This window comes from Hemitrygon akajei, chromosome 9 (assembly GCF_048418815.1).
Source record: "Hemitrygon akajei chromosome 9, sHemAka1.3, whole genome shotgun sequence".
Taxonomy (NCBI): domain Eukaryota; kingdom Metazoa; phylum Chordata; class Chondrichthyes; order Myliobatiformes; family Dasyatidae; genus Hemitrygon; species Hemitrygon akajei.
Genome location: NC_133132.1, coordinates 101,090,137 through 101,103,336, shown reverse-complemented (window position 1 = coordinate 101,103,336; position 13,200 = coordinate 101,090,137). Strand labels below are relative to the sequence as shown.

The 13,200-nt window shown below is 38.4% G+C and overlaps 1 protein-coding gene across 3 annotated transcripts in view; it reads left to right on the top strand.

The window, feature by feature from the left end:
* Window positions 1-13,200, top strand: part of ero1b (endoplasmic reticulum oxidoreductase 1 beta) — a 109,169-nt gene that overhangs the window by 42,623 nt on the left and 53,346 nt on the right. For all 3 annotated transcript variants that reach the window (XM_073056663.1, XM_073056661.1, XM_073056662.1), the window contains 2 exons: window positions 11,712-11,831; window positions 12,959-13,042. In XM_073056663.1, coding sequence (XP_072912764.1) covers window positions 11,712-11,831; window positions 12,959-13,042 — 204 coding nt within the window. The remainder of the gene's footprint in view (window positions 1-11,711; window positions 11,832-12,958; window positions 13,043-13,200) is intronic.

Genomic DNA, 13,200 nt, shown 5'->3' with positions numbered 1-13,200 from the left:
ATCCACTCATTGAATAGTAAGTACAAGTTAGGCAATCTTTCTAGTTTCATAGGATCTAACATCACTTGTGCATCAACACACCAAAAAAATCTCACCATTGAGCTTTGTGGATGAATGCATCCCATGCACATATTAGACCATTTTGAATTGTATTTTAATGAGATTTGGATAAATGGGCATGAATTTTTGTCTTTGCAGAGATGCAGTTATAAGCCACGTAGCAAAGCTCTGGAACAACTGATGCAATCCACTTTGTTGCTCAGTCAACAAACTGTCCAACCTTAAGACTTAACTTTAATGTGCACCTTTAGCCATTGCTTGATCTAACTGTACAAAAAAAAATAATTTCAGCATTGGCTTATTTCCAACTGAAGTTAAATTTGTACAAAAAAATAATTAGGATACAGCAATGGAATGGTTCGTAACAATTCATTTGGATGATACTTTCTGGCCCTTGAAGCGCACAGCATACTAGTAAGCTTCTTCAATTTGAGCACTTATTCAAATTTTTAAGTAATTTTGTACAAATCAGTGTGGAAATAATCAGGTCATATTCAGCAGTGCTGTGGCCTCAGTTATTTAAAGTATGTGTTCACAGCCTAGATAAGGAAATCGATGATAATGAATGCGAAGTTGCAGATCTCCCAAAGCTAGTGAGAACGTAAATTGAACAGGAGTCATTTTTCCAGTAGATTTAATAAACAGGTTAATTGAATGGGCAGTAGCTGTCAGATGGTGGGAATGTGGTTAATCACTCTGGTTGATAATTAAAAGTAGAATATTTTTAAATGTTGTGAAGCTAATACATGTAAATATTCTGAGAAACCTGGATGTTCTTGTACAAGTAATAGGAGATTGCGGTGCAAGCATAATTTGCAACGAGGAAGGCAAATTGTCTGTTGGCTTTAAATACAAGGAATTTGGCATTTAAGAGCAAGAAAGCTTTTCTGCTACTGTAAAGAGTGTTGGGAAAATCATGCATGAAATCTGTGCTATTTGGCTACAAACACCAAAGAAACATGGGAAGAATACATTGAAGTTGAGTTCTGTGATTGAAGTGTTATTCTGAGTAGAGATTGATAAGAATGGGTTTTTACTGTAGAACAAACTGTAATAATGAAAGAACATGAGAAGATGTATACTTGGGAGGCTGTTTCTCTTGAATGGGGAGTCTAGTACTAAAGAGCATTGTGAATAAAAGTGGAAAGCCATTCAGGCCTGACATGAAGATTTCCACACTTGCAAGCAAATCCCCATGCTGACGGGTGAAGATACTCAATCATTGACTCAGTGATGAAGACTGAAAAATATTTGAACCCTTTAAAAATATTTGGGCCAAGGCACTGGAAAATGAAACTAATTTGGATTTCTATCAAGTGCCTATCCATTTGTCTTGAAAAACCTGATCAGCAATGTCCATCCCTCACAGTCAAAGTTCTAGACAAAATCCATCTCTATCTGTTTTTTTTAAAAAAAACAATTTTCATCCACCTAAGTAGCCAGATGAATTCTTAATATCTTGTTTGAAAGATGGCGTCAGTAGCTACAAAGTACTTGGATTGCACTCCTTTGGACCTGGCCTAAAATGCTGGAAGTCCATTCATGCAGTGTGAACAAGAAATCATCTGATGTAAGCATGCTACCAATCAAGCAACATTCATTTGGTGAGGGGGTTGGGGGAGAGTGGGGTGTCCTAACTTTAATGTCCTATACTGTATTGTCACAGTGATTCCCCACCCCCCCCCTCCCCCCGGGCTTTCAGCTGTATACACTGATTCCTGCTTGGACTCACTCAACATCTCCATGTTTTGGGAAAGTGGTCTTTCTTGTGATATTATGTTGCTTGACAGTGGAATGGGGTTGGTGATCACAGTCCATATTGCTCTTGTGTCCTGTGAAATAATTGTATAGTCTTCTGAAGCAAGCACATAACTAACAATTTACTTGAGAAATTTTATTCTAGCAAGTCTTTTGCAAGTCACTTGCAGCAATGACTGAGATTAGGTAACTTGGGCCAGATGGGAAATTAAGTTTGAAACTTTTCGGGTGGTCTTCATTTAATGCTTGACTTCATCGAATCTTAGTTTGAAAGTTAATTTATTGGTGACTTTTGTTTAAATTTGATGTATGCTGGGATGACAATGGCACTAGTAAGCTTTTTTCATTAGGCTAGGCAGGCGGAGGAGGAGGAGGGGGATGGTAGTGTTGGTATGTCCCTAGAGGAGTGGAGGAGATTTTTTTTCCACCACGAGTACATCTGCTTCAGAGCATAGGTTGGATGTCTTAACTGTATGCAAAAACATCAGAAGAAGCTGAGAACTGCACCGTGTTGGGAGGTTAGATATCTCCCAAAGCCTCATCTTGCAGTTTGTTGACAATTTGCAGTATGCCATGTTATGTAATACACTGGGGCTCGGATTACATTCATCATCTGAGCATTAATGCCAACAGAAATGGGTATATTCTTGCCCTGCCTTTGGGGATTTCGGCCTTAAACTCTAAAGTTGTTCATTTTAAAGTTAATGCAAGGGAGATTGCTTTCGTTACAATGGTTCAATTATTGTTTGCTTGTAAAACTGCTGTGTCATCGTCATCCATTTAACATTTAATGAAGGGTGGAAGCCTAAAATCAGTTAATCTGGGAATTTGGATAGCCAGTTTACCTTCAGTATTATGTTGGGGGGGTGGGAAATGCATTTATCACAAAATTCCTTTTAGTGTTTCCTTCTCCATCAATAGTTTGGATTAACTACCATTTTTTTCTTAATTTAGGCCATGAGAACTTTGACTTATTTGTTAGTGCAGCAAAATGTGAGTTTAGCATAACAAAATAATCTATCCATGCAACTTTTATCCCAATTATCTGTCATTTGTGTTTCTTCAAAAAAGATATATATAATTTATGTTGTCATCTTTGAAAAGAAACAATTTTATTTGATCAAAAATTCAATTAATAGTTCCAACAGTCAAAATTGTTACATTTGCATTGTTTTGAGTATACACCCCTACATTCACAATGCTGTCTACAAACTAAAATCATTATTGTTAATCTCATTTATCTCAAGTTTTAATATTTGTACACATATTGGCTTATTCAAAATCTGCTCTTCACTTTATTCAGAATTTGCCAATGAATTTGCTCTTCTCTACTCCATTTTCTAACCAATTCCCAAACATCTATAGGTAACATCTGATTTTGCCTACAAGCTTTACAATCTGTGAGGTATCTGAGGCATTCCTCACTCATTTTATGACTCCCTCTTTCCATTTCCCTTATTATCTAAAGAGAAGAAAGTTTTGTGGATTTTAAAATGATTATTGAAGCAAGATAAGTTAGAGCCTTTTCTGAATTCTGCCTTGAGATGGTGGTATCTGTATTTATTGTCTATTCTTACCAAGTCTAAGGAGAAGTTGTTGGAATCTGGGTATTTTGATGATGAGCAGAGATTTTGATGATTGCTTTAGTTGAATCTGTTTTAATACAGTACAAAGATTATTTGGGGTGACATGCAAAAGATGAGCAGAGGTAATGTGTTAAAATGCATGATAGTATCACATTTTGAAATGCACGATAACATACTGAAGGTAACAATTAAAATCTAAAAAGCATAAAGTTTTTAATGTAGCTAAATTGTTAAAGGTGGATGTTTAAAAGGACAGCATTTTTGAATAATTTTGAAGCTTTAAAAACTATTCACATAATTGCTTTAGTACTTATGGAATGAACCTGTATATGGATGTCTTCAATTTGTGTTTTGCAGAACACTCATTTAAAAAAACTGAGTCTGAGGCCTCTGTTGGTCAGAGTTGACCATAAATATTGCGTGCTAGCTGTTTAGATACCCAAGCGTGGACACTGCGATATGGAGAGCCCATGCAGCAAGCTCCCTCTCTCCATGTATCTGATGAACCCAAAGGAACAGCAGAGACTCAATGTAAGACTGCCTTAGGGACTCCAGCTCCAGATTTTTCCCTCAGGGTTTACTCCCGAACCCTTCCCCATGAGTGGGTACAGCTGCAAGGCTGTGGAGGTTTGTAGATGAGCTGCTGTCCATGGCTGATGAGCCCCATCTGCCCGAGGCAGCTGGTTTTAAGGTGCCAGTAACCTGCCTTTGCCCCTTCTGTCAATAGAAACGGTTCCACAGGGCTTAATAACTAAGCCACAAGTGAAGGCCAGGAGCTGGACTTGGTTGTCAGAGGCTACTTGAGGCACACACATTCTGGAGCATTTAATAGGCAGTGGAAGCTTGTTCCCATTGCCATCCCTGGCTATAACAATCTCAAAGGAACAAAAAAAAATACAGCTTTAATAATTTTGGCACATGCTTCTGTTTTGATTTGGTTGGATTTTTCCTCATTTTTGAATTACGGTAGTTTTGCCGGAGTTCAAAGTAAAATATCTGGTGTTAAAATAAGTTAAGCTGCTGCTTAACCCATTGTCACTTCTTGGATTGTTGCATGATTATGAGTGTACAAATTTATATTTAATGTTGTTAAAGTGTATGTCACCTAAAAGTTTTTTTTAATTTGCTTCCCTTTGTAAATATCTTTTGTAAAAAACTTTACAATTAAACTAATATCTGAAATGGACAAATAATCATTAAGTACTTCAAAATATTTTGAAGTTGAGTCATAGGAAGTTATGCAAATAAACCACTGAAATATAAAGGACAGGAAATTTGATATGCTTTGCTTCTGTAGCTTGCTGTATATTTTTGTGAATTTAAGAATGCAGTATACTGAATTATGTGTGTTAGGTAATTTCTGTTTAAGATCCAGTAGCTATTTTCCTGGTCACTTTAGAATTCAAAAGGTTTATATTTGACAGAGTTTCAGTTTGGATATTAAAATGTGTGTTCCTGTTTCTAGCTTCCCAAATATTTCCAACCAACTTTCCATATGGCAGATATGCAAAGTAACTCAAAATTTAATTTTCCTTACTGTATTCTTATGTGTTTGTTGCCACTTCCTTTGGATTTTTATTTGCTTTTTATATTCATGATGACCCAGATTTTGCTGTATCAGAACTTGCTTTTTGTGGATTTCCCATTTCAACTTATGGAGTGATGGTGGGACTAATGTTCTGAACTGTGTATGTTTCAATGTAAGGGTTTTTGTAGGAAAGCGGACATCCCACCCTGCAAAAACTCATTTCAGGGAGGTAGCACCACCCCCACCTCCGCAACCCTATATTCCCCCCTCCCCCTAGTGGAACTCCAAGGGTATATGTATACAGGACATTTGATTATGAAAGAACACAACAATTTATTTGATCACAGTTGCTTAGCAACTGCCTCCTTGCCAGGTACCCAATACTCTTCATCTGGGCAGTGAATTTCAGAATTGCTCACATCTATCTCCTGAATGTTCTCTCAATACCTTTGGCTCAATAAATCTGCTTGCTATGTCGTGCAGGAGCTCAGTTACACTCTGATCCAACTTGAAGAGGATAGGTGCCTTGTTTTGAAAAATCAAATTGAATTTGTCAAAACATTGTCTGACATTATGGAGAAAGCATGTGTATATTTTCATTTGGGGGTCTTTCAGCCTCTTCTGAATATGAGATGATTCTCACTCTTTGACTCAAAATATGAAATAAAGGCTGGCCATTGGTGGAGCAGATGGTCCAAACCTATTCCTGAAGAAAGCCAGCGTGTAGGACAATGCTTTTGTACTCTCTGCTGGGCAACATTGCAGAACTCATGAAACTATTCTAGGTCTTCTCTTTGTTTGGAACTTTTCTCAAAGCAGTAGTAGATGTCAGTGAGCAGTTCTTCAGGTGACATTGAGAGCTCCTTAGCAGCAGTTTTGGCACAAATGTTGACCAGGTGACTTGGACAGCCAACGCGGTAAATATGTGCTTTCACGTAACCCACCATGGGCAATAGAAAAGTCACTGTTGTAAACAGTGCAGCGAGAACACTGTCATTATTTTTGACCCCTGTTAGGCAGGGGTACACCAGTGTAGTCTGAGGTGAAGTATATTTTCTATTTTCTCTTTTTTGGAACACTCTGCCATGGTGTGGCAGGACACTGAACTGATAGACAATGAAAGAGAGAGAGGTTGATTGTAAAGCTCACCCACAGAGAAAAGTGATATGTCTACTCAGTACAAAGAGAGACCAATCAGGATGCTCTCCGTCACTCTTTGGCTTCGTCCGTCACTCTCTCTCTGTCTCTCTCTCCCTCCTCCCTCCCTCTCGCTCGCTCACTCTCAAAAAAAAATCGATTTACAGTATATTGTATAATTTTCAGGCGTCAGGGAGCTGCTATCAATATGCGGGAGATTCCCAGAACTTCCAGGAGAGGTGGGATGTCTGGGAAAGATAGATGAGTTTAGGGCATGGATCAACATATGGAATTATGATATTGTAGCTGTTAATGAAACTTGGAGAGGGACAGGTCTGGGTGCTCTGTGTTCTGGGATTCCATTGTTTTAGACATGATGGTGTGGGAGGGATTAAAGGGGGAAGGATGGCATTACTAATCAGGGAAAATGTTACAGGAGTTATCAGTTGTGCCAGACTGGAGAACTCGTCTAGTAAGTCTTTATGGGTAGGACTGAGGAATAAGAAAGTTATGACCACATTAACGGGATTGTATTTGCCTAACAGTCCATGGAATTTAGAGGAATAAATTTGTAGAGAGATCGCAGACTGTTTCAAGAAATAAGATTGTTATAGCAGGTGATTTTAACTTTCCACATGTTGACTGGAACTCTCATATTGTAAAAAGGGTTGGATGAGACAATTTGTGTACAAGGAAGTTTCCTTAGTCAGTACATTGAGGTCCCAATTGGAGAGTGTGATCCTAGATTTGCTATTAGGGAATGAAACAGGCAGGTGACAGAAGTTTGTGTCGGGGAACATTTTGCATCTAGTGATTAGTTTCAAGATGGTTATGGAGGTGGATAGGTCTGACCCTTGGGTTGAGATTCTAAATTAGAGTAAGGCCAATTTTGATGGAATCAGAAAGGATCTGGCAAGTGTGGATTGGGGCAGACAGGTCTCTGGCAAAGGTGCATTTGTACATGGACTTCAAAAGTGAAATTTTGAGAATACAGAACTTGTATGTTCCTATCTTAATAAAAGTCAAGGATAACAGGGTTAGGGAACCTTTGTTTTTGAGAAATATTGAGGCCCTGGTTAAGATAAAGAAGGTGCGTGGCAGGTATAAGCAGACAGGAAGAAGTTAGGTACTTGGAATATAAGAAATGCAAGAGAACACTTAAGGAAATCAAGAGGGCAAGATGACATGAGGTTGTTCTAGCAGATGAAGTGAAGGAGAATCCTATGGGTTTTTACAGATAAATTAAGAGCAAAAGGATAGTAAGGGATAAAATGGGTCATCTGGAATACCAGATACATGGAGCCAAAAGAGATGGGGGAAATCTTAAATGGGTTTTTTTTTTTGCATCTGTTTTTACTTGGGAGACTGAAGCTCAATCTCACAGCAGTGAGGTCATGACCCCTATGCAGATTACATAGGAGAAGGTGTTTGCTGTCTGGAGGCAAATTAGGGTGGATGAATCCACCTTGTCAGGCCCGGGTTCTCTCAGACCTTGTGGGAGGCTCGTGCAGAAATTGCAGGGGCCCTAGCAGAGATATTTAAAACATCCTTGGATGTGGATGAGGTGCCAGAGGATTGGAAGATAGCTAAATTTCCACTGTTTAAGAAAGTCTCTAAGATTAAGCCAGGAAATCATAGGCTGGTAAACCTGACATCAGTAGAGGGAAAGTTGTTGGAAGGTATTCTAAGGGACAGGTTATACAACTATTTGGTTAGGCAGGGACTGATTAGGGATAGTTAACATGGCTTTGCTCATGGCAAGTCGTGTCTAATCAACCTTGTAGAGTTTTTCAAGGAAGTTACCAGGAAAGTTGATGAAGTCAAGACACAAGATGTTGCCCACATGAACTTCAAGGCCTTTGACACAGCCCCACATGGGAGGTTGGTTAAGAAGGTTCAGTCGCTTGCCATTCAAGATGAAGTAGTAAAGTGGACTAAACATTGGCTTTGCCGGAGTGGTTATATTTAGTTGCTTCTCTGACTGGAGGCCTCTGATTAGTGATGTGCCACTGGGATCAGTGCTGGGTCCATTGTTGTTTGTCATCTATATCAGTGATTTCGATGATGTGGTAAACTGGATCAGCAAACTTGCAGATGACACCAAGATTGGGGGCGTAATAGACAGAAAGGAAGACTTATCAAAGCTTGCAGCAGGAGCTGGGTCAGCTGGAAAAATTGTCTGAAAAATGCATATGGAACTTAATGCAGGCAAGTGTGAGGTGTTGCACTTTGGGAGGACCAACCAGGGTAGGTCTTAACATGGTGAGTGGTAGGGCACTGACTGTGGTTGAACAAAGGGATCTGGGAGTACAGATCTATAATTTGTTGAAAGTGGTGTCACAGGTAGATAGGGTCATATATAAAGTTGTTGGCATATTGACCTTCATGAATCAATGTATTTAGCCCAGGAATTGGAATGTTAGGTTGAAATTGTATAAGATGTTGGTGAGGCCTAATTTGGAGTATTGTGTGCAATTCTGGTCATCTACCTATAGCAAAGATGTAAATAAGATTGAAAGAGTGCAGAGAAAATTTATGCAGATGTTGCCAGGACTTGAGTATCTGAGTTTTCGGGAAAGGTTGAATAACTTAGGATTTAACTCCTTGGAGTGTAGAAGCTTGAGGGGAGATTCGATAGAGGTATACAATATCATGAGGGGTATAGATAGCTAGCTATATATAGCAAGCAGGCTTTTTCCACTAAGGTTGGGTGAGACTAGAACTAGGGGACATGAGTTGAGGGTGAAAGGTGAAATATTTAAAGGGAACATGAGGGGGAACGGTTTCATTCAGAGGGTGGTGAGAGTGTGGAACAAACTGCTAGTGCAAGTGGTGGAAGCAGGTGTGATTTCAACATCTAAGAAATTTGGATTTCCAGGTGTAGTTCAATGGGGCTAGGCAGATGAATGGTTTGGTGTGGACTAGATGGGCAGAAGGGCCTGTTTCTGTGTTGTAGTATTCTATGACTATCAATGTCAGCCTGAGCCAAAGCCTTGATCCCATTAAAGGATCTTGGGCATATCTAGTTAATCACTGCAGCTGCTTATTTGGAATAACTTAAAGAACAAAAACTAATTAACAAAATATCTGGGATTCCCAGAGTTTATTTGGGACACTATGCTGCTTAATTGGGGCAGGAGACTGTTGCCAAATAGTTTCTAACTCTCATGGCTGTTATACACTCCACCATACTTGCAACAAACAGTTCTTGAAAAGCATCAATTGCATGTGCCTGTGTTCAAAAAGCACTGATTTTTTTTTATCACTGATAATTGGTGAGAAATAAACAGTAAGATAATTCAGAACTGTTTTGTTCACTGCTTTCAAGATTTCAGGATTGGAGATGCCAGAAATGGCTGGGAGTCATAATGAAACTATTTCACTACAGCAAGTTAGGACTTATGAGCTGCAAAGATATTGACAATCATCTTGTATGTTATAATAAAAAGGGAGAGTTGGAGGATGCAATCATTGGTAGTGTATAAATCGAGTCCATTATCTACGCTAGGTGTCTGCACTGATTTTATTCATTTACAGTCAATCAGAAGAACATGCCAGCATACACTGGATGCATTCCTCCATCAATCATTAAGAACTAATAGTGTTATTGTACTGTAGAGGTATTGGCAGTCTTCTAATTTGTTCTATATTTAATTTAAATGTATAATTTTCTACTCAGTTAAACTGTAGTTTGTTTTTTTAATTCCTTTTTAACTATTTCTATGTAACTTCAGCTAATTAGGACAGCTGTTTAGTTGGGCAAAACGTACTGGTCCTGAAGTGTCCCAATGAACCAGAATCCACTATTTTATTATATTCATGGGACTTGAATATCGCTTGTAATACCAGCACCTTTGTCTATCCTCTGTTGCTCCTGAACTATTGAAATAGGTGAGAGTCAACTACATTATTTTGTCTGCAGTCACACACGGGCTGACAAGTTAAGTAGATTTCCTTCCTTAAAGGGTATTAGTAGCACAGTGTATTAAAATATGGGGTTTAGTGACAATTGTGGTTGCCCTTTTTGAATTGTTTTAAATTCAGATTTATTTACTTACTTGAAATTAAGTTCTCCTGCAACCATGGTGAGATTCAAGCCTGTTTTCCTAGATTGCTGGTCCAGCAACTCAAATCAGTATGCTGTCTGTACAGTCACTGGGGAGATGGGGGCAGGTGTCCTGCAGAGAAAATAACTGAAGCTGATATTAACAGCCTTCACAAATCAGAATCAAGTATGTTATCATTGTCTTATATGATGTGAAATTCGTTGATTTGTGGCAGCAGTATAATGTAAAGACAAAGTTGCTGTGAATTACATAAATAGTGGAAAAGAAAGGAATAAATGGATTGTTTAGTAATCTGATGGTAGAGCAAACGAAGCTGTCTCTGTATTGTTGAATGTGGATCTTTAGGCTCAAGTATCTGCTCCCTTATGGTATTAATCAGAAGTGGGCATGTTCCAGATGGTGAGTCCTTAATGATGGATGTTGCCTTCTTGAAATCCTGTCTTTTGAAGATGTCCTTGATGATGGGGAGAATGGAGCTGGTTGATTCTCCAGCTTTGCAGTCTCTTTTGATCCTGTCCATTAGAGTCTCCATACTGGGTGGTGATGCAACCAGTCAGAATGCTCTCTACAGTATATCTATAAAAATCTGAGACCTCGAGATGGGAGCAGAATTAGGACATCTAGTCCATCAAATCTGCTCCACCATTTCATTGTGGCTGATCCAGCAATCTGCACGTCTTTTGGTGATGCACCAAATTGCTTCAAACACCTAATGAAGTAGAGCTGCTGAATGCTATCTTCCTGATTGCATCAATGTGTTGAGCCAAGGGCGGATCCTTTGAGATACTGACACCTACGAACTTAAAGCTACTGACCCTTCAATGAGAACTGTTCTCCCATTGTCCTCTTCTTGAAGTCCACAGTCAATTTCTCAGTCTTGCTGATGTTGAATGCAAAGTTGTTATTACATATATTTCACTCCTCTGTGACTCCACACTACCATCTGAGATTCTGCTGAAAACAGTGATGTCATTTGTGAATTTAGAGATAACATTTGAGCTGTGCTTAGCTATGCAGTCATGAGTGTAGAGAGAATAGAGCAGTGGGTTAAGCACAAATTCTTGAGGTGCTCTGTGTTGATTGACATTGTGAATGAGATGTTATCACCAATCTGCATTGATTTTGGTCTCCTGATGAGGAAGTTGAGGATCCATTGCAAATGAAGCTTTAGAAGTTTGCTGATTAATACTGAAGAGATGGTATTGAACACTGAGCTGGAATAAACAATTCAATTCCAAAGTTGTCAGAAACGGTGCAGGAATTGCAAACTTATTGATAGCTGTAGGACAGATTGCTGGCCATACCTTTAGCCAGATTTATGAATGCTTGCCATTTTTTAAAGAACAAACTGGAGTGTGTAAGGTGCTGGCAGACCTCCTTTATGATATTAACTTGTAAAGTTATCCATTAGCAACTTAATCTAATTTTACTTCCAAATTTTCTTTCATTTTGTTGCATTGTTTGCATCTGGAAAACGTTTGTTTTTGTTTGAATGCTATGGACTTGTGTGCTTATAATCATATTATTTGAAAACTCAAGGTAAATGCATATTATAAGAAATTTTTTCTATTATAGTTGACAGGTGTTTTGGACGATTGCTTCTGCGACATAGAAAGTATCGATGACTTCAACAGTTACAAGATTTTTCCTAAATTACAGAAATTGCAAGAAAGAGACTACTTCAGATATTACAAAGTAAGATTCTTAGTATTATTCAAGCATGTTTTCCATAAAGTAATGGAAACACGTGTAGGTTTGTATTGATTCTGTGGTTAAAGTGGAGCTAAATTTTTGGGTAGCTGTGACAGAAATATCTTGCTATTCAAGGTAAAACTAATTTGTCATGTCCAATTGTGGATTAAAAAACAGATTTCTTTTCATTGGTTTTAAGTATTCTCTGTGTAGTGTTCAATCTGTGGCTACAAAATGTGTGTGTACCTTGACCCAATGATTAATTTTATGAATAACTAATGCTGGAATTTGTTCTGGGACCAACATTTTTTTAGATTGGGTACTGCCATTGTTACTGTCTTGAATTAAATTAAGATTGGTCTGATAAGTAGGCTGGTAATTAAGAATCCAGTAACTTTTCAGGTTGTGACCACATCTTAAGTAATTATTCTGTCCTAAATTAGTGCACATTTTCATTTATTTTAGTCTCTTCATCTTTATTAAAATTGCTACTGCTCAGTTTAATGCAAATATTGTTATAGATTTCAGTAAAACATTGAAAGAACCTGAAATTTGCTGCCTTTACTATATGCTAATAAATAGTGTCATGATGAATGTGTTTTATTTTAATCTAAACTTTTTTACAAAATCCTCTTGGGAGGTAAAGTGGTGCAGCACGTAATGATGGGCACCATGGTAGTGTAGGGTAGTATGACTCTATTACGGCTCAGTGCATTTCAGAGTTCATTTCTGGTGCTGTAAGGAGTCTATATGTCCTCCCTATGGAAGGTGTGGTTATTTCCCAGATGCTCTGTTTTCTTCCCACAATCCAAAGACCTACCAAGTAGGTTAATTGAACATTGTAAAAGGTGTTTTCTGATTAGGTTAGGATTAACCGGGTTTATTGGGTGTTGCTGGGGCAGCACAGCTCGAAGGGCCTACTCGGCACTACATTGTTAAGAAAAATAAAATACCTTTCAGATCCATCATGTCCATGCCATCTTACTGTATTATCACATTCCCCTCTTCTCTACCCTAACCACCCCCCCCCCCCCCCCCAACCTCTGTCTGCTGTCTCTACAATGCGTATATTAATTTGAAAATTGTTTAGATGCAGCCTGGTCAGTTATAATAATACCTTCTCTTAACAGGTAAATTTAAAGCGACCCTGTCCTTTCTGGTTAAATGATGGGCACTGTTCGATTAAGGACTGCCATGTAAAGCCTTGTTCTGAGGTAAAATTTATATTTACAGATGTTGTTTGTTGTTTTTTTAATTCATACTTCAGTTTGAGGGGTGGGTTGTTTGTTCCTGGTTTTAGTATTTGGCAAGATCCAGAATTCTTATTATCATAAGATTTCACTTGTGATATGTCAACTTTTGTCTTTTTGAA